Raw genomic sequence first — 22,091 nt, forward strand, 5'->3', positions numbered from 1 at the left:
ATCTGATCTTCATCCAAGTCACAACAATAGACACACAGTCTGCTTAAACTAATAACACAAACAATTATATGTCTTTATTGAACACACCGTGTAAACATTCACAGTGCAGGGTGGGAAAAGTATGTGAACCCTTGGATTTAATAACTGGTTGATCCTCCTTTGGCAGCAATAAACTCAACCAAACGTTTTCTGTAGCTGCGGATCAGACCTGCACAACGGTCAGGAGGAATTTTGGACCATTTCTCTTTACAAAACTGTTTCAGTTCAGCAATATTCTTAGGATGTCTGGTGTGAACTGCTCTTCAGGTCATGCAACAGCATTTTAAATCGGGTTGAGGTCAGGACTGACTGGGCCACTCCAGAAGGTGTATTTTCATCTGTTGAAGCCATTCTGTTGTTGATTTACTTCTGTGTTTTGGGTCGTTGTCCTGTTGCATCACCTAACTTCTGTTGAGCTTCAATTGGCAGACAGACAGCCTAACATTCTCCTGTAAAATGTCTTGATAAACTTGGGAATTCATTTTTCCTTCGAGGCATGAAAGCAGCCCCAAACCACGATGCTCCCTCCACCATACTTTATAGTTGGGGATGTCGTTTTCATGATGGTGTGCTGTGACTTTTTTTTTCTCCACACATAGTGTTGTGTTCCTTCCAAACAACTCAACTGGCTATGAAAAAGCCAACTGACACTTACTGACCTGTTGCACCCTCGACAACTACTATAGTTATTATTATTATTTGACAATGCTGGTCATTTATGAACATTTCAACATCTTGACCATGTTCTGTTATAATATCCACCCGGCACAGCCAGAAGAGGACTGGCCACCCCTCATAGCCTGGTTCCTCTCTAGGTTTCTTCCTAGGTTTTGGTCTTTCTAGGGAGTTTTTCCTAGCCACCGTGCTTCTACACCTGCTTTGCTTTGCTGTTTGGGGGTTTTAGGCTGGGTTTCTGTACAGCACTTTGTGACATCAGCTGATGTAAGAAGGGCTATATAAATACATTTCATTTGAACTGTAGTTTCATCTGTCCACTGAATATTTTGCCAGAAGCGCTGTGGAACATCCAGGTGCTCTTTTGTGAACTTCAGACGTGCAGCAATGTTTTCTTTAGACAGCAGCGATAGTGCTGGACTTTCTCCATTTATAGACAATTTGTCTTACCGTGAACTGATGAACATCAAGGCTTTTAGAGATACTTTTGAAACCCTTTCCAGCTTTATACATGTCAACAATTCTTAATCTTAGGTCTGAGATCTCTTTTGTTCGAGGCATGGTTCACATCAGGCAATGCTTCTTGTGAATAGCAAACTCAAATTTCGTGAATTTTTTATAGTGCAGGGCATTGTTGTGACTAAAATGAAGATCAGATCAAATTTGATGACTAATTTATGCAATAATCCTGGTAATTCCAAAGGGTTTACATACTTTTTCTTGCCACTGTACATCCAGTGCATTCGGAAATTATTCAGACCCTTTGACTTTACAGACTTATTCTAAAATGTATTAAATAGTTTTTGCCCTTATCAATCTACACACAATACCCCATAACGACAAAGCAAAAACACGTTTTTAGACATTTTTGCAAATGTATTTAAAAATAAAAACTAAAATATTTCATAAGTCTTCAGTCCCTTTACTCAGTACTTTGTTTAAGCACCTTTGGCAGCGATTACAGCCTCGAGTCTTCTTGGGTATGAAGCTGGAAGCTTGGCACACCTGTATTTGGGGAATTTCTCCCATTCTTCTCTGCAGATCCTATCAAGCTCTGTCCAGTTGGATGGGGAGCGTTGCTGCATAGCTATTTCCAGGTCTCTCCAGAGATGTTAGATCGGGTTCAAGTCCGGGCTCTGGCTGGACCACTTAAGGACATTCAGAGACTTATCCTGAAGCCACTCCTGCGTTGTCTTGACTGTGTGCTTAGGGTTGTTGTCCTGTTGGAAGGTGAACCTTGGCCCAGTCTGAGGTCCTCAACACTCTGTCGCAGGCTTTTATTAAGGATCTCGCTGTACTTTGCTCCGTTCATCTTTGCCTCGATCCTGACTAGTCTCCCAGTCCCTGCCGCTGAAAAACATCCCCACAGCATGATGCTGCCACCACCCTGCTTCACCGTAGGGATGGTGCTAGGTTTTCTCCAGACGTGACACTTGGCATTCAGGCCAAAGATTTCAATCTTGGTTTCATCAGACCAGAGAATCTTGTCTCTCATGGTCTGAAAGTCCTTTAGGTGCCTTTTGGCAAACTCCAAGCTGGCTGTCATGTGCCTTTTACTGAGGAGTGGCTTCCATCTGGCCACTCTGCCATAAAGGCCTGATTGGTGGAGTGCTGCAGAGATAGTTGTCCTTCTGGAAGGTTCTTCCATCTCCACAGAGGAACACTTGAGCTCTGTCAGTGACCAAGACCTCCCTGACCAAGGTCCTTCTCCCTGATTGCTCAGTTTGGCTGAGCGGCCAGCTCTAGGAAGAGTCTTGGTGGTTCCAAAACGTCATCCATTTAACAGTGATGGAGGTTAGAGTGTTCCAGTGGTAGAAAAGTACCCAATTCTCATACTTGAGTAAAAGTAAAGGTACCTTAATATAAAATGTAGTAGTAAAATACTACTTGAGTAAAAGTCTAAAATAATTTGTTTTTAAATATATTTAAGTATCAAATTGTAAAAGTATAAATAATGTATAATTCCTTATATTAAGCAAACCAGGTGGCACCTTTTTTTCTTGTTTTAAAAATGTATGGATAGCCAGGGGCACACTCCAACACTCAGTCTTCATTTACAGATAGCCAGGGGCACACTCCAACACTCAGACATCATTTACAGATAGCCAGGGGCACACTCCAACACTCAGACATTATTTACAGATAGCCAGGGGCACACTCCAACACTCAGACATAATTTACTGATAGCCAGGGGCACACTCCAACACTCAGACATAATTTACAGATAGCCAGGGGCACACTCTAACACTCAGACATTAATTACAAAGAAAGCATTTGTGTTTAGTGAGTCCACCAGATCAGAGGCAGTAGGGATGACCAGGTATGTTCTCTGTTTAGTGAGTCCTCCAGATCAGAGGCAGTAGGGATGACCAGGGATGTTCTCTGTTTAGTGAGTCCTCCAGATCAGAGACAGTAGGGATGACCAGGGATGTTCTCTGTTTAGTGAGTCCTCCAGATCAGAGGCGGTAGGGATGACCAGGGATGTTCTCTGTTTAGTGAGTCCACCAGATCAGAGGCAGTAGGGATGACCAGGGATGTTCTCTGTTTAGTGAGTCCACCAAATCAGAGTCAGTAGGGATGACCAGGGATGTTCTCTGTTTAGTGAGTCCACCAGATCAGAGGCAGTAGGGATGACCAGGGATGTTCTCTGTTTAGTGAGTCCTCCAGATCAGAGGCAGTAGGGATGACTAGAGATGTTCTCTTGATAAGTTTATGAATTTGACAATTTTTCTGTCCTGCTAAGCATTCAAAATGTAACGAGTACTTTTGGGTGGCAGGGAAAACGTATGGAGTAAAAAGTACATTATTTTCTTTAGGAATGTAGTGAAGTAAAAGTAGTTAAATATTAATAGTAAATTACAGATACCCCCAAAAACTACTTTAATACTTTAAAGTATTTTTACTTAAGTACTTTACACCACTGCTGTGTTCTTGGGGACCTTCAATGCTGCAGAAATGTTTTGGTACGCTTCCCCAGATCTGGGCCTCAACACAATCCTGTTTCGGAGCTCTATGGACAATTCCTTCGACCTCATGGCTTGGTTTTTGCTCTGACATGCACTGCCAACTGTGGGACTTTATATAGACAGGTGTGTGCCTTTCCAAATCATGTCCAATCAATTTACCACAGGTGGACACCAATCAAGTTGTAAAAACATCTCAAGGATGATCAACAGAAACAGGATGCACCTGAGCTCAATTTCGAGTCTCATAGCAAAGGGGTCTGAATACTTATCTAAATAAGGTATTTCAGTTTTTTATTTTTAATACCTTTGCAAAAATGTCAAACTGTTTTCGCTTTGTCATTATGGGGTATTGTGTGTAGATTGATGAGGATGTTTTATTTAATCAATTTTAGAATAAAGCTGTTACGTAACAAAATGTGGAAAAAGAGAAGTGGTCTGAATACTTTCCGAATGCCCTGCTTATAGGTAGGAGCTAGCGAATGTAATGTTTGGTGATGTTGGACATTTTACAAGCGAACGTGAATCGGAGACATTGTGCAAATGAAGTAAGTTTTGACGCATGCTTGTCTGCAGGAAGAACAGTTATTTCTCCCATTGTGCTATTTACAAACAAACACATGACTTGCTCAACTGTTCTGGGGAACTACGGTAAGCTTCATCATGTGACGGGTCAAATGAAGAACGTGATCTGGTTCAACGGTATTGGGGGGAAAAATAAACATACCCATGACTATTTCCAAATCCCCCGGTATACAGTATACCGCCTAACACACGCACACACTGAGCACGATAGTAGTCGACGCTAAGGCCTCTTGGCTGTTGTCCTGACTACCAGAGATCCTTTCTGTTCTCTTCAGATCCATTCATAATGTTATCAGCACTAATAATCTGAAAGTTTGATATATTTGTTTTGGTAAAATAAGCAGCCAGAGATACTGTCCAGGATTGAGCACAGCCAAAGTTTCAACGCTCCTTCAGTTGGTCCTTGTCGGGAACATTTTATTTTCTTTGTCAGCTAATTCCTCAAGTTACAAGTCCAAGGGGATGGTAGGCTATGTCCGTCCATCCCACCCCCACCACCAAGCCTCAGCTTTGGCCAGACACTTCCCCAAGCAGGTCAAAGGTGAACTGAGGCCATGTACACACTGCCACGCACGCACACACAGACCAACACACAAAGAGAAGAACTGAATGAAATTTATCTGGCAGCGGTGTTGAGCATTTTGTTTTAATCTTCTGAAAGTTACCACAGAACAAACTGAGTCTTGTTGAGGCATATCATAGTCTGTAAACACACACACACACACACACACACACACACACACACACACACACACACACACACACACACACACACACACACACACACACACACACACACACACACACACACACCGAGTCTTCCTGGCTGGCTGACCGACTGCTTGCTGGGAGGATGGTACATGATGGTTTTAACATGGTTATGGAAAATCTACCGCCTCAAAACACAATCTGTTCTCCCTCGTCCCCGAACGCTGTGTGTGTGTGTGTGTGTGTGTGAGACATGGGCCAGAACTCAATCCACCACAGGAATTATGTCTGTCTCTCTCTATGTCTGTGTGTGCCCTTTTTAAGGGCACTTTTAATTGAGTGTACACTCTACTTAGGGGTGAGTATTACAGCACCCGCCCACATACTGCGCTTTCATTGCGCCGTACAATACAATCAACCTAAGCTTTGTAAATGGACAACACGAAAATAAGCCGCTGTAGAGATTCACTGGTTAAGTAAATAAGCCTCTGTAGAGATTCACTGGTTAAGTAAATAAGCCTCTGTAGAGATTAACTGGTTAAGTAAATAAGCCGCTGTAGAGATTCACTGGTTAAGTAAATAAGCCTCTGTAGAGATTCACTGGTTAAGTAAATAAGCCGCTGTAGAGATTCACTGGTTAAGTAAATAAGCCTCTGTAGAGATTCACTGGTTAAGTAAATAAGCCTCTGTAGAGTTTCACTGGTTAAGTAAATAAGCCTCTGTAGAGATTCACTGGTTAAGTAAATAAGCCGCTGTAGAGATTCACTGGTTAAGTAAATAAGCCGCTGTAGAGATTCACTGGTTAGGTAAATAAGCCTCTGTAGAGATTCACTGGTTAAGTAAATAAGCCTCTGTAGAGATTCACTGGTTAAGTAAATAAGCCTCTGTAGAGATTCACTGGTTAAGTAAATAAGCCTCTGTAGAGATTCACTGGTTAAGTAAATAAGCCGCTGTAGAGATTCACTGGTTAGTCACATCTGGAGATGTCAGGTTGAATTGGCTCCTGCTCTTTGATGATTTACAGATTGTTGAAGCCACGTCAGAAGACCTTCTCGGCTCATTGTAGATATATCCTACTACTACAGACTGATGAGGTCCATGTAGATATATATCCTACTACTACAGACCTGATGAGGTCCATGTAGATATATATCCTACTACTACAGACTGATGAGGTCCATGTAGATATATATCCTACTACTACAGACCTGATGAGGTCCATGTAGATATATATCCTACTACTACAGACCTGATGAGGTCCATGTAGATATATATCCTACTACTACAGACCTGATGAGGTCCATGTAGATATATATCCTACTACTACAAACTGATGAGGTCCATGTAGATATATATCCTACTACTACAAACTGATGAGGTCCATGTAGATATATATCCTACTACTACAGACTGATGAGGTCCATGTAGATATATATCCTACTACTACAGACTGATGAGGTCCATGTAGATATATATCCTACTACTACAGACTGATGAGGTCCATGTAGATATATATCCTACTACTACAGACTGATGAGGTCCATGTAGATATATATCCTACTACTACAGACTGATGAGGTCCATGTAGATATATATCCTACTACTACAGACTGATGAGGTATAAATGTAAGCGTTGATGTGGCCCTCTAACATCTCTCTCATCTTCTCTCTCTCTCCACCACAGTACGACAGGACCCCATGCTCGGAGCCAGTGAGGTGTTCAACAGCTTTCTAAGGAAAGCCCAGCAGGTTGGTAGTGGAGCTAGCTAGCATGTCTTCCACCCTGGCTGTGTAGCTAGCGTGTCTTCCACCCTGGCTGTGTAGCTAGCGTGTCTTCCACCCTGGCTGTGTAGCTAGCATGTCTTCCACCCTGGCTGTGTAGCTAGCATGTCTTCCACCCTGGCTGTGTAGCTAGCATGTCTTCCACCCTGGCTGTGTAGCTAGCATGTCTTCCACCCTGGCTGTGTAGCTAGCATGTCTTCCACCCTGGCTGTGTAGCTAGCATGTCTTCCACCCTGGCTGTGTAGTTAGCGTGTCTTCCACCCTGGCTGTGTGTGTGTGTGTGTGTGTGTGTGTGTGTGTGTGTGTGTGTGTGTGTGTGTGTGTGTGTGTGTGTGGTGCGGGTGTGTCAGTTCTGTTCTACGTAGAATGTGTCTCATCAGGAGGTGTGGCGTGCATCAGTTGTTCTATATAGGCAGACTACTCCAGCAAGATGCTGCTGCTCTGTGATTCAGTGTGTTGTGTCTCTGCTCTGTGATTCAGTGTGTTGTGTCTCTGCTCTGTGATTCAGTGTGTTTCTCTGCTCTGTGATTCAGTGTGTTGTGTCTCTCTGCTCTGTGATTCAGTGTGTTGTGTCTCTGCTCTGTGATTCAGTGTGTTGTCTCTGTGATTCAGTGTGTTGTGTCTCTGTGATTCAGTGTGTTGTGTCTCTGCTCTGTGATTCAGTGTGTGTGTCTCTGCTCTGTGATTCTGTGTGTTGTGTCTCTCTGCTCTGTGATTCAGTGTGTTGTGTCTCTCTGCTCAGTGATTCAGTGTGTTGTGTCTCTCTGCTCTGTGATTCAGTGTGTTGTGTCTCTCTGCTCTGTGATTCAGTGTGTTGTGTCTCTCTGCTCAGTGATTCAGTGTGTTGTGTCTCTCTGCTCTGTGATTCAGTGTGTTGTGTCTCTGCTCTGTGATTCAGTGTGTTGTATCTCTGTGATTCAGTGTGTTGTGTCTCTCTGCTCTGTGATTCAGTGTGTTGTGTCTCTCTGCTCTGTGATTCAGTGTGTTGTGTCTCTCTGCTCTGTGATTCAGTGTGTTGTGTCTCTCTGCTCAGTGATTCAGTGTGTTGTGTCTCTCTGCTCTGTGATTCAGTGTGTTGTGTCTCTGCTCTGTGATTCAGTGTGTTGTATCTCTGTGATTCAGTGTGTTGTGTCTCTCTGCTCTGTGATTCAGTGTGTTGTGTCTCTCTGCTCTGTGATTCAGTGTGTTGTGTCTCTCTGCTCTGTGATTCAGTGTGTTGTGTCTCTCTGCTCTGTGATTCAGTGTGTTGTGTCTCTCTGCTCTGTGATTCAGTGTGTTGTCTCTCTGCTCTGTGATTCAGTGTGTTGTGTGTCTGCTCTGTGATTCAGTGTGTTGTGTCTCTGCTCTGTGATTCAGTGTGTTGTGTCTCTCTGCTCTGTGATTCAGTGTGTTGTGTCTCTCTGCTCTGTGATTCAGTGTGTTGTGTCTCTGCTCTGTGATTCAGTGTGTTGTGTCTCTGTGATTCAGTGTGTTGTGTCTCTGCTCAGTGATTCAGTGTGTTGTCTCTCTGCTCTGTGATTCAGTGTGTTGTGTCTCTGCTCTGTGATTCAGTGTGTTGTCTCTCTGCTCTGTGATTCAGTGTGTTGTGTCTCTCTGCTCTGTGATTCAGTGTGTTGTGTCTCTCTGCTCTGTGATTCAGTGTGTTGTGTCTCTGCTCTGTGATTCAGTGTGTTGTGTCTCTGCTCTGTGATTCAGTGTGTTGTGTCTCTGCTCTGTGATTCAGTGTGTTGTGTCTCTGCTCTGTGATTCAGTGTGTTGTGTCTCTGCTCTGTGATTCAGTGTGTTGTGTCTCTGCTCTGTGATTCAGTGTGTTGTGTCTCTGCTCTGTGATTCAGTGTTGTGTGTCTCTGCTCTGTGATTCAGTGTGTTGTCTCTGCTCTGTGATTCAGTGTGTTGTGTCTCTCTGCTCTGTGATTCAGTGTGTTGTATCTCTGTGATTCAGTGTGTTGTGTCTCTCTGCTCAGTGATTCAGTGTGTTGTGTCTCTGCTCTGTGATTCAGTGTGTTGTCTCTCTGCTCTGTGATTCAGTGTTGTCTCTGCTCTGTGATTCAGTGTGTTGTGTCTCTGCTCTGTGATTCAGTGTGTTGTCTCTGTGATTCAGTGTGTTGTGTCTCTGTGATTCAGTGTGTTGTGTCTCTGCTCTGTGATTCAGTGTGTGTGTCTCTGCTCTGTGATTCTGTGTGTTGTGTCTCTCTGCTCTGTGATTCAGTGTGTTGTGTCTCTCTGCTCAGTGATTCAGTGTGTTGTGTCTCTCTGCTCTGTGATTCAGTGTGTTGTGTCTCTCTGCTCTGTGATTCAGTGTGTTGTGTCTCTCTGCTCAGTGATTCAGTGTGTTGTGTCTCTCTGCTCTGTGATTCAGTGTGTTGTGTCTCTGCTCTGTGATTCAGTGTTGTATCTCTGTGATTCAGTGTGTTGTGTCTCTCTGCTCTGTGATTCAGTGTGTTGTGTCTCTCTGCTCTGTGATTCAGTGTGTTGTGTCTCTCTGCTCTGTGATTCAGTGTGTTGTGTCTCTCTGCTCTGTGATTCAGTGTGTTGTCTCTCTGCTCTGTGATTCAGTGTGTTGTGTGTCTGCTCTGTGATTCAGTGTGTTGTGTGTCTGCTCTGTGATTCAGTGTGTTGTGTCTCTGCTCTGTGATTCAGTGTGTTGTGTCTCTCTGCTCTGTGATTCAGTGTGTTGTGTCTCTCTGCTCTGTGATTCAGTGTGTTGTGTCTCTGCTCTGTGATTCAGTGTGTTGTGTCTCTGTGATTCAGTGTGTTGTGTCTCTGCTCAGTGATTCAGTGTGTTGTCTCTCTGCTCTGTGATTCAGTGTGTTGTGTCTCTGCTCTGTGATTCAGTGTGTTGTCTCTCTGCTCTGTGATTCAGTGTGTTGTGTCTCTGCTCTGTGATTCAGTGTGTTGTGTCTCTCTGCTCTGTGATTCAGTGTGTTGTGTCTCTCTGCTCTGTGATTCAGTCTGTTGTGTCTCTCTGCTCTGTGATTCAGTCTGTTGTATCTCTCTGCTCTGTGATTCAGTGTGTTGTGTCTCTCTGCTCTGTGATTCAGTGTGTTGTCTCTCTGCTCTGTGATTCAGTGTGCTGTTTCTCTGCTCTGTGATTCAGTGTGCTGTTTCTCTGCTCTGTGATTCAGTGTGCTGTCTCTCTGCTCTGTGATTCAGTGTGTTGTGTCTCTCTGCTCTGTGATTGTGTGTTGTGTGTCTCTGCTCTGTGATTCAGTGTGTTGTTTCTCTGCTCTGTGATTCAGTGTGTTGTATCTCTGTGATTCAGTGTGTTGTATCTCTGTGATTCAGTGTGTTGTGTCTCTGCTCTGTGAGCCTGCACGCTGACTCGGTAATGGCTTCAGTCTTGGTAATACGTTCAGCCACGGTAGGACTTTGAGGTGGTAGTTTTCTCAATGATGCATCTTGACATTGAGATCCAGCATTTAAAAAAAATGCTACTGATTTGGTCCAAGGCGGGGAGCTATAGTATTGAACTGAAATGTGTGAGACACATCAGCGAGGAAGAGGTGAAGTGAGAGGGATGACTGGGCCCAAAATCTGTCTCGTTTAGCAGGTGGCTTACCAAGCCAGAAGTGTTTGTACAGAGGTAAATGAGAGAGTTGAATTTTAACAAAAAAATGTATGACTTATTTGCTCCGTGTAGTTTGCTTGATCTAATAGAACAGGGTTCTATAAGAGACCCAGTAGTAAACCTGTCATTGTCCAATAGGAGACCCAGTAGTAAACCTGTCATTGTCCAATAGGAGACCCAGCAGTAAACCTGTCATTGTCCAATAGGAGACCCAGTAGTAAACCTGTCATTGTCCAATAGGAGACCCAGTAGTAAACCTGTCATTGTCCAATAGGAGACCCAGCAGTAAACCTGTCATTGTCCAATAGGAGACCCAGTAGTAAACCTGTCATTGTCCAATAGGAGACCCAGTAGTAAACCTGTCATTGTCCAATAGGAGACCCAGCAGTAAACCTGTCATTGTCCAATAGGAGACCCAGCAGTAAACCTGTCATTGTCCAATAGGAGACCCAGTAGTAAACCTGTCATTGTCCAATAGGAGACCCAGTAGTAAACCTGTCATTGTCCAATAGGAGACCCAGTAGTAAACCTGTCATTGTCCAATAGGAGACCCAGTAGTAAACCTGTCATTGTCCAATAGGAGACCCAGTAGTAAACCTGTCATTGTCCAATAGGAGACCCAGCAGTAAACCTGTCATTGTCCAATAGGAGACCCAGTAGTAAACCTGTCATTGTCCAATAGGAGACTCAGTAGTAAACCTGTCATTGTCCAATAGGAGACCCAGTAGTAAACCTGTCATTGTCCAATAGGAGACCCAGTAGTAAACCTGTCATTGTCCAATAGGAGACTCAGTAGTAAACCTGTCATTGTCCAATAGGAGACCCAGTAGTAAACCTGTCATTGTCCAATAGGAGACCCAGCAGTAAACCTGTCATTGTCCAATAGGAGACCCAGCAGTAAACCTGTCATTGTCCAATAGGAGACCCAGTAGTAAACCTGTCATTGTCCAATAGGAGACCCAGTAGTAAACCTGTCATTGTCCAATAGGAGACTCAGTAGTAAACCTGTCATTGTCCAATAGGAGCCCCAGCAGTAAACCTGTCATTGTCCAATAGGAGACTCAGTTGTAAACCTGTCATTGTCCAATAGGAGACCCAGTTGTAAACCTGTCATTGTCCAATAGGAGACCCAGTAGTAAACCTGTCATTGTCCAATAGGAGACCCAGTAGTAAACATGTCATTGTCCAATAGGAGACCCAGCAGATTCCAACAGAAGAGGTACCTCTGGAGATCTACCTGTCAAAGAGCCAGAAGGTCACAGTCAACATCCTGACCTCGGACCAGACAGAAGACGTCCTCGAGGTAAGCTGTATGTGTGTTTGCCAGCCAGGACACATGCTGATTTAAAACGCTCTTCATTTTCGATTCAGTTTTATTATCACCTTATTATCGTGGAAATTATGAGTGATAATAATTGATCTATAAATCCACAACACTAATGTTCAGTTGGTGTCCTACAAGGAATATCAGTGTTAGGAAACCTGTAGGGAGAGGGATGAAATGGAACCAGAGAATGTTTTCCAGCACCAGAGAACCAGAGAATGTTTGCCAGCACCAGAGAACCAGAGAATGTTTGCCAGAACCAGAGAATGTTTGCCAGCACCAGAGAATGTTTTCCAGCACCAGAGAACCAGAGAATGTTTGCCAGAACCGGAGAACCAGAGAATGTTTTCCAGCACCAGAGAACCAGAGAATGTTTGCCAGCACCAGAGAATGTTTTCCAGAACCAGAGAATGTTTGCCAGAACCGGAGAACCAGAGAATGTTTGCCAGAACCAGAGAATGTTTGCCAGCTCCAGAGAACCAGAGAATGTTTGCCAGCACCAGAGAACCAGAGAATGTTTGCCAGCACCAGAGAACCAGAGAATGTTTGCCAGCACCAGAGAACCAGAGAATGTTTGCCAGCACCAGAGAATGTTTTCCAGAACCAGAGAATGTTTGCCAGAACCGGAGAACCAGAGAATGTTTGCCAGAACCAGAGAATGTTTGCCAGCACCAGAGAACCAGAGAATGTTTTCCAGCACCAGAGAACCAGAGAGTGTTTGCCAGCACCAGAGAACCAGAGAATGTTTGCCAGAACCAGAGAATGTTTGCCAGAACCAGAGAATGTTTTCCAGCACCAGAGAACCAGAGAATGTTTGCCAGCACCAGAGAACCAGAGAATGTTTGCCAGCACCAGAGAATGTTTGCCAGCACCAGAGAATGTTTGCCAGCACTAGAGAACCAGAGAATGTTTGCCAGCACCAGAGAATGTTTGCCAGAACCAGAGAATGTTTGCCAGAACCGGAGAACCAGAGAATGTTTGCCAGAACCAGAGAATGTTTTCCAGAACCAGAGAATGTTTTCCAGCACCAGAGAACCAGAGAATGTTTGCCAGCACCAGAGAACCAGAGAATGTTTGCCAGCACCAGAGAATGTTTTCCAGCACCAGAGAATCCAGCACCAGAGAATGTTTTCCAGCACCAGATAATGTTTTCCAGCACCAGAGAATGTTTGCCAGCACCAGAGAATGTTTGCTAGCACCAGAGAATCCAGCACCAGAGAATGTTTGCCAGCACCAGAGAATGTTTGCCAGCACCAGAGAATGTTTGCCAGCACTAGAGAACCAGAGAATGTTTTCCAGCACTAGAGAACCAGAGAATGTTTGCCAGCACCAGAGAATGTTTGCCAGCACCAGAGAACCAGAGAATGTTTTCCAGCACTATAGAACCAGAGAATGTTTGCCAGCACCAGAGCATGTTTGCCAGCATCAGAGAATGTTTTCCAGCACTAGAGAACCAGAGAATGTTTGCCAGCACCAGAGAATGTTTGCCAGCACCAGAGAATGTTTTCCAGCACTATAGAACCAGAGCATGTTTGCCAGCACCAGAGCATGTTTGCCAGCATCAGAGAATGTTTTCCAGCACTAGAGAACCAGAGAATGTTTGCCAGCACCAGAGAATGTTTGCCAGCACCAGATAATGTTTGCCAGCACCACAGAATGTTTGCCAGCACCAGAGAACCAGAGAATGCTTGCCAGCACCAGAGAATCCATCCACTCTTGAAACTAGTTGACCCATAAGTGAATGCAGTACATTCTATCAGATAGAAAGATAGAAGTTGTAACTCCACACAAACAGCTGCTCTTTGTTCCTGTAACTACTACAACTGTAAACTAGTCTGGTGTTCTTCATAAACTGTTACCACCAGAAGGACCATAGACCTCTCTCTCTCTCTCTATTTCAATAGGTTCAAGGCTGTATAACTGTCAGTGAATAAAATATTTGTTTGTTTTATGAGTCAGAGGAAATAGGAGTTGTGGATTCATTCAACCACAGAAAAAGATGACAGAAGATGATCTGTCTGTCTTCTGATTTGCAGGCTGTTGCGTCGAAGCTGGACCTTCCAGACGACCTTGCTGGTTACTTCAGTCTCTTCCTGGTTCGGGAAGGAGTGGACGGGGGCTTAACATGTAAGCACTGACTTTTAACCTTCGGCCCTTAACCCTTAACCATCCCATAACCATATCGAGGACAGTTGGGAATGAAATATATTGATAATTTCTGAGAGGTTATCATATAAGACGGATATTGTTTTGACAGACCGCTCGAGGGACTTGTTTTGACAGACCGCTCGAGGGACTTGTTTTGACAGACCGCTTGAGGGACTTGTTTTGACAGACCGCTCGAGGGAGTTGTTTTGACAGACCGCTCGAGGGAGTTGTTTTGACAGACCGCTTGAGGGACTTGTTTTGAAAGACCGCTCGAGGGAGTTGTTTTGACAGACCGCTCGAGGGAGTTGTTTTGACAGACCGCTCGAGGGACTTGTTTTGACAGACCGCTTGAGGGACTTGTTTTGACAGACCGCTCGATGGTGTTGTTTTGACAGACCGCTCGATGGTGTTGTTTTGACAGACCGCTCGATGGTGTTGTTTTGACAGACCGCTCGAGGGAGTTGTTTTGACAGACCGCTCGAGGGACTTGTTTTGACAGACCGCTCGAGGGACTTGTTTTGACAGACCGCTCGAGGGACTTGTTTTGACAGACCGCTCGATGGTGTTGTTTTGACAGACCGCTCGATGGTGTTGTTTTGACAGACCGCTCGAGGGAGTTGTTTTGACAGACCGCTCGAGGGACTTGTTTTGACAGACCGCTCGAGGGACTTGTTTTGACAGACACGAGGCCGAACCAATATATCATGACCTTGAATGCTCCTTAGCCAATCAGCCTGAACTATCGGTCCTAGAAAATCATCACATGATGTCCTTGAATTGACATCCTTTTGTTGACGGTCTCTCTAGTGTCTGCTGTTGTTGACGGTCTCTCTAGTGTCTCCTGTTGTTGACGGTCTCTCTAGTGTCTCCTGTTGTTGACGGTCTCTCTAGTGTCTCCTGTTGTTGACGGTCTCTCTAGTGTCTGCTGTTGTTGACGGTCTCTCTAGTGTCTCCTGTTGTTGACGGTCTCTCTAGTGTCTCCTGTTGTTGACAGTCTCTCTAGTGTCTGCTGTTGTTGACGGTCTCTCTAGTGTCTCCTGTTGTTGACGGTCTCTCTAGTGTCTGCTGTTGTTGACGGTCTCTCTAGTGTTTGCTGTTGTTGACGGTGTCTCTAGTGTCTCCTGTTGTTGACGGTGTCTACTGTTGTTGACGGTGTCTACTGTTGTTGACGGTGTCTACTGTTGTTGACGGTCTCTCTAGTGTCTCCTGTTGTTGACGGTCTCTCTAGTGTCTGCTGTTGTTGACGGTCTCTCTAGTGTCTCCTGTTGACTCATTTTGAAAACTTTCTTGAAAGGTTCACTGGAAAGATCCATCTTTGTTTCCTCTTTTTATTGTTGACTATATACTGTAAGCTGGTGAGTAGATGTACTGTCTCTAAAACATGGTTTTATCAGACTCACCAAGGTCCTTTCCCTGGAAACACGCAAAGCAAGAGGCCACCCTGCCTAGCCCTGGTCCTAGGGACGCAAAGTGAACGCCCTTTGGGTCCCCAGGCTTGCGAAACAGAGGCTGGGGAGGCAGACCAGCAGCTGGAAGGTTGCTGATTCAAGCCCCAGGTCGGGCCACAGACAACTGGGAATAGAACTGAACTGGCAGCTGGAAGGCTGATGGTCATCGATCCCCATGTACCATCTCCTGCCATTGTGCCCTTGAGCAAGGCACCTATCCCCCAACAATATGTAAATGTAACAACAAGTAAACTCCATCCAGGGGCTCTGCTACTGACCATGTGTCAACTTCGATGCATTTGTTGTTGTTGGGAAATGGAGAAGGCACATTTTCCATTCTAACCAATGGCTTATGAAGTATTAAATTCCGCTGGTCCTCCATGTAATCCCCTCCAGGAACAATATGTCTGCCATTCAGCATTATTGTCTGGTGGGGGGAGGACAACATGTTAGAGTCCCCTTCACAGGCATTTGTTGAAATACATCAGCACGATGTTGATGAAACACATTTCACTTTGATTATTATCCACAAACCCCCGAGATGAATATGAGTTGTTTTTCCCGAGGCAGCCGATAGTCCATGAGCAGCCATGGCTAGGCTAATGAATTGTCTAAAACCAAGTCGTCCTCTGTTACTCGTCCTCATCAATATATAAAAACAGATACGTCACTTACACTTAGTAGTAGTAGTAGTAGTAGCAGTAGTAGTAAACACGTTAGGCTTCTGATTATGGGCTGGCATTTCAAAGATATCTAGCTAGCTAGCCTAACGTTTAGCCAAATAATAGCTAGTGTGTTGAGAGCTAGCTAGTTAACAACTGGCTAGCTAGCTAGAGATGTTACAGCAACCCACAATCAGATTTATTTTCCTGTTGTACAAAGTTAGCTTTTTGGATGACATCTTTTAACAGAATAGACATCTTTTGCTAAGCCTTCCAGACACTGAGTGGAAAACAGAATGATAGCTGGCTAGCAGATTAGCTAGACAAGTAACACATTGACGTTACCTGAAGTGAAATGTTGCCAGACCTTCATAGCAGTGATCACGTTGCCATGTTGTCCTGATTCAACAGCACCCAACAACACAGCACTCAACCCTTAGCTACCCATAGGAGCTAAAGTTAGCTAGATAAACTTGTTGTTGTAGCTTTACAGCAGACGAGACGCTTTGTGGCGTATTTCTGCCTTTCACAGGTCGGAGTGGAAATTACACATTTGGGACACAGAAAGAGGGGAGAGGGGAAAGAGGGGCTAGCTACAACTTGTTAACGGTGCTCACTGAAATAAGTAACAACAAACTCGCGCTACGCAACAGGAAGGGGTCAGCGGCCAAGATTCAACAACCCACATTTCAGGAATTTTACTAAACAAAAAACGTCTAAGAGGACGAACACACTTAAATGGAAAGGAACTATACAAGGAACTATACAGGGAACTATGCAGGGAACTATGCAGGGAACTATGCAGGGGACTATGCAGGGACCTATACAGGGAACTATACAGGGAACTATGCAGGGAACTATGCAGGGAACTATGCAGGGAACTATGCAGGGGACTATGCAGGGACCTATACAGGGAACTATGCAGGGAACTATGCAGGGAACTATGCAGGGAACTATACGGGGAACTATGCGGGGAAGTATGCAGGGAACTATACGGGGAACTATACGGGGAACTATACAGGGAACTATGCGGGGAACTATGCGGGGAACTATGCAGGGAACTATGCGGGGAACTATGCGGGGAACTATGCGGGGAACTATGCGGGGAACTATGCGGGGAACTATACGGGGAACTATGCGGGGAACTATGCGGGGAACTATGCGGGGAACTATGCGGGGAACTATGCGGGGAACTATGCAGGGAACTATGCAGGGAAGTATGCGGGGAAGTATGCGGGGAACTATACGGGGAACTATACGGGGAACTATACGGGGAACTATACAGGGAACTATGCAGGGAAGTATGCGGGGAAGTATGCGGGGAACTATGCGGGGAAGTATGCAGGGAAGTATGCAGGGAACTATGCAGGGCAATGAAGGCCTAGAAATGAAGACATGGACATGTTAGTTTGTTTTTTGCTGATTTCGTTCCTAAAATCTCCCACTCGGAAAGGAATTGAGGAGTTGACGTGGCACCAGTGCAAAAGATTAGCTAATCACTTGGACTGTATCCCAAACGGGGCACCCTATTCCCTATACACACCTATGGGCCCTGTTTTAAAAGTAGTGCACTACATAGGGAATAGGGTGCCATTTGGGACTTAGCCTAATTACCTTGATAACTGAATGAGTGAGATTTAGTGAGAGAGCTGCCAAACCTCCTTCCTCTGTTGGCTCCGTCCAGTGGGGTCCTGTCTCCTTCCTATTTTCCCTCTTCTTCCTGCTAAACCCTCTTTCTCTCACACTCAACAACACCAACACAAACACCAACAGAAGAAAGATTGCCTCTGTCGATAGAATCCACCTATTTCTGTTGGAATCGAACTGGGCTGGCAGGGTTCTGTCCAGAGTTCTGCTGAATGAAGGAACGGGTGGAACTATTGAATATGGACACTTTTCCCTAAAGATTTATTGCATGTCCGTTTCAAGGCTCCCAGAGGAACTGTTCTGAACTCTCCAAGCTATATAAACCAATAGTCCTGTTCTGTTCTGAACTCTCCAAGCTATATAAACCAATAGTCCTGTTCTGAACTCTCCAAGCTATATAAACCAATAGTCCTGTTCTGAACTCTCCAAGCTATATAAACCAATAGTCCTGTTCTGAACTCTCCTAGCTATATAAACCAATAGTCCTGATCTGATCTGAACTCTCCAAGCTATATAAACCAATAGTCCTGATCTGATCTGAACTCTCCTAGCTATATAAACCAATAGTCCTGATCTGAACTCTCCAAGCTATATAAACCAATAGTCCTGTTCTGAACTCTCCTAGCTATATAAACCAATAGTCCTGATCTGAACTCTCCAAGCTATATAAACCAATAGTCCTGTTCTGAACTCTCCAAGCTATATAAACCAATAGTCCTGTTCTGATCTGAACTCTCCAAGCTATATAAACCAATAGTCCTGTTCTGAACTCTCCAAGCTATATAAACCAATAGTCCTGTTCTGAACTCTCCAAGCTATATAAACCAATAGTCCTGTTCTGATCTGAACTCTCCAAGCTATATAAACCAATAGTCCTGTTCTGAACTCTCCAAGCTATATAAACCAATAGTCCTGTTCTGATCTGAACTCTCCAAGCTATATAAACCAATAGTCCTGTTCTGTTCTGAACTCTCCAAGCTATATAAACCAATAGTCCTGATCTGAACTCTCCAAGCTATATAAACCAATAGTCCTGTTCTGAACTCTCCAAGCTATATAAACCAATAGTCCTGTTCTGAACTCTCCACGCTATATAAACCAATAGTCCTGTTCTGAACTCTCCAAGCTATATAAACCAATAGTCCTGTTCTGAACTCTCCAAGCTATATAAACCAATAGTCCTGATCTGAACTCTCCAAGCTATATAAACCAATAGTCCTGTTCTGATCTGAACTCTCCAAGCTATATAAACCAATAGTCCTGTTCTGAACTCTCTAAGCTATATAAACCAATAGTCCTGTTCTGAACTCTCCAAGCTATATAAACCAATAGTCCTGTTCTGATCTGAACTCTCCAAGCTATATAAACCAATAGTCCTGATCTGATCTGAACTCTCCAAGCTATATAAACCAATAGTCCTGTTCTGATCTGAACTCTCCAAGCTATATAAACCAATAGTCCTGTTCTGAACTCTCCAAGCTATATAAACCAATAGTCCTGTTCTGATCTGAACTCTCCAAGCTATATAAACCAATAGTCCTGTTCTGAACTCTCCAAGCTATATAAACCAATAGTCCTGTTCTGATCTGAACTCTCCAAGCTATATAAAACAATAGTCCTGTTCTGATCTGAACTCTCCAAGATTTACAAACCAACAATTACCGTGAGACTGGCAGTCTGTTTTGCATGACATTAACCGGCTGACAAAATGTAATGACCGCCACAGTCCTAAATGTAGCTGGTGTTGCAAAAAGGGAACTGGACAGAACTCAACAGCAGGGTATGTCCCAAATGGCACCGTTTTCCCTATATTGTGCACTACTTTTGACCAGAGCCCTATGGGCCACTATGTAGGGAATAGGGTGCCTATTTGGGATGCAAGCTACTCTCTCCAGACAGCTGCTGTGATCTCCCTGTTCCCCCTGGAGAGTAAGTCTCAACAAAACAGCTGCAGTTAGTACACTCACACAGACACATGGTTACTGGACCCTGCTGGGTTCTGTCCAGGTGGACTGTCCTCATCTCTCTCTGTTACTGGACCCTGCTGGGTTCTGTCCAGGTGGACTGTCCTCGTCTCTCTCTGTTACTGGACCCTGCTGGGTTCTGTCCAGATGGACTGTCCTCATCTCTCTCTGTTACTGGACCCTGCTGGGTTCTGTCCAGATGGACTGTCCTCATCTCTCTCTGTTACTGGACCCTGCTGGGTTCTGTCCAGATGGACTGTCCTCGTCTCTCTCTGTTACTGGACCCTGCTGGGTTCTGTCCAGATGGACTGTCCTCATCTCTCTCTGTTACTGGACCCTGCTGGGTTCTGTTCAGATGGACTGTCCTCATCTCTCTCTGTTACTGGACCCTGCTGGGTTCTGTCCAGATGGACTGTCCTCATCTCTGTCTGTTACTGGACCCTGCTGGGTTCTGTCCAGATGGACTGTCCTCATCTCTCTCTGTTACTGGACCCTGCTGGGTTCTGTCCAGATGGACTGTCCTCATCTCTCTCTCTTACTGGACCCTGCTGGGTTCTGTCCAGGTGGACTGTCCTCATCTCTCTCTGTTACTGGACCCTGCTGGGTTCTGTCCAGATGGACTGTCCTCATCTCTCTCTGTTACTGGACCCTGCTGGGTTCTGTCCAGATGGACTGTCCTCATCTCTCTCTCTTACTGGACCCTACTGGGTTCTGTCCAGGTGGACTGTCCTCATCTCTCTCTGTTACTGGACTCTGCTGGGTTCTGTCCAGATGGACTGTCCTCATCTCTCTCTGTTACTGAACCCTGCTGGGTTCTGTCCAGGTGGACTGTCCTCATCTCTGTCTGTTACTGGACCCTGCTGGGTTCTGTCCAGATGGACTGTCCTCATCTCTCTCTGTTACTGGACTCTGCTGGGTTCTGTCCAGATGGACTGTCCTCATCTCTCTCTGTTACTGGACCCTGCTGGGTTCTGTCCAGATGGACTGTCCTCATCTCTCCCTGTTTGTTTTCATCTTTGTTGTTATCTAAATCAGATCAGGCTGTACTGCTCAGCCCTCCTTTTGACTCACTCTCTCCTTCTCCCTCTGCTCTCTTTTTTCCTCTCTTCCTCTTCCTCTCTCTCTCCTCTCTTCCTCTTCCTCTCTTTCTCTTCTCCATCTCTCTCTCTCTCCATCTCTCTCTCTCTCTCCTCTCTCCTCCTCTCTTCCTCTCTTTCTCTTCTCCATCTCTCTCTCTCTCTCTAGTTGTGAGGAAGCTGCAGGATTTTGAGCTGCCATACGTGTCAGTCACCAGTTTACGGAGCTTGGAGTTCCACATCGCCCTTCGTAAAAGGTATGATACCTCTACACAAACATTAACAATAGTTGGCTGTTTGACTGATGCTTCCCCACTCTGTTAGACTGATGCTTCCCCACTCTGTTAGACTGATGCTTCCCCACTCTGTTAGACTGATGCTTCCCCACTCTGTTAGACTGATGCTTCCCCACTCTGTTAGACTGATGCTTCCCCACTCTGTTAGACTGATGCTTCCCCACTCTGTGTGACTGATGCTTCCCCAGTGGTGTATATATTGTTTATATCGGCCTGTTTTGCATACAGTTGAAGTGGGAAGTTTACATACACCTTAACCAAATACATATAAACTCAGTTTTTCACAATTCCTGACTTTTAATCCTAGTAAAAATTCCCTGTCTTAGGTCAGTTAGGATCACCACTTTATTTTAAGAATTTGAAATGTCAGAATAATAGTAGAGAGAATGATTTATCTCAGATTTCATTTCTTTCATCACATTCCCAGTGGGTCAAAAGTTTACATACACTCAATTAGTATTTGGTAGCATTGCCTTTAAATTGTTTAACTTAGGTCAAATGTTTCGGGTAGCCTTCCACAAGCTTCCCACAATAAGTTGGGTGAATTTTGGCCCATTCCACCTGACAGAGCTGGTGTAACTGAGTCAGGTTTGTAGGCCCCCTTGCTCGCACACGCTTTTTCAGTTCTGCCCACAAATTTTCTATAGGATTGAGGTTAGGGCTTTGTGATGGCCACTCCAATACCTTGACTTTGTTGTCCTTAATCCATTTTGTCACAACTTTGGAAGTATGCTTGGGGTCATTGTACGTTTGGAAGACCCATTTGCGACCAAGCTTTAACTTCCTGACTGATGTCTTGAGATGTTGCTTCAATATATCCACGGAATTTTCCTTCCTCATGAAGCCATCTATTTTGTGAAGTGCACCTGTCCCTCCTGCAGCAAAGCACCCCCACAACATGATGCTGCCACCCCTGTGCTTCACGGTTGGGATGGTGTTCTTCGGCTTGCAAGCCTCCCCCTTTTTCCTCCAAACATAACAATGGTCATTATGGCCAAACAGTTCTATATTTGTTTCATCAGACCAGAGGACTTTTCTCCAAAAAGTATGATCTTTGTCCCCATGTGCAGTTGCAAACCTTAGTCTGGCTTTTTTATGCCGGTTTTGGAGCAGTGGCTTCTTCCTTGCTGAGTGGCCTTTCAGGTTATGGCGATATAGGACTCGTTTTACTGTGGATATAGATACTTTTGTACCCGTTTCATCCAG

The 22,091-nt window shown here is 44.7% G+C and overlaps 1 protein-coding gene across 2 annotated transcripts in view; it reads left to right on the forward strand.

The window, feature by feature from the left end:
* The window catches only part of LOC115175174 (sorting nexin-17), a 67,959-nt gene that overhangs the window by 22,594 nt on the left and 23,274 nt on the right, over nucleotides 1–22,091 (forward strand). The window contains exons 1-5 of one of the 2 annotated variants that reach the window (XM_029734406.1): nucleotides 3,781–3,803; nucleotides 6,655–6,719; nucleotides 11,513–11,623; nucleotides 13,681–13,771; nucleotides 20,759–20,846. In XM_029734406.1, coding sequence (XP_029590266.1) covers nucleotides 6,669–6,719; nucleotides 11,513–11,623; nucleotides 13,681–13,771; nucleotides 20,759–20,846 — 341 coding nt within the window. In that variant the 5' untranslated portion in view covers nucleotides 3,781–3,803; nucleotides 6,655–6,668. Of the gene's footprint in view, nucleotides 1–3,780; nucleotides 3,804–6,654; nucleotides 6,720–11,512; nucleotides 11,624–13,680; nucleotides 13,772–20,758; nucleotides 20,847–22,091 lie in introns of those variants that run through there. The other variant, XM_029734405.1, reaches the window with a different exon arrangement.

Source organism: Salmo trutta, chromosome 35, assembly GCF_901001165.1.
Source record: "Salmo trutta chromosome 35, fSalTru1.1, whole genome shotgun sequence".
In the NCBI taxonomy this organism is placed as follows: Eukaryota; Metazoa; Chordata; class Actinopteri; order Salmoniformes; family Salmonidae; genus Salmo; species Salmo trutta.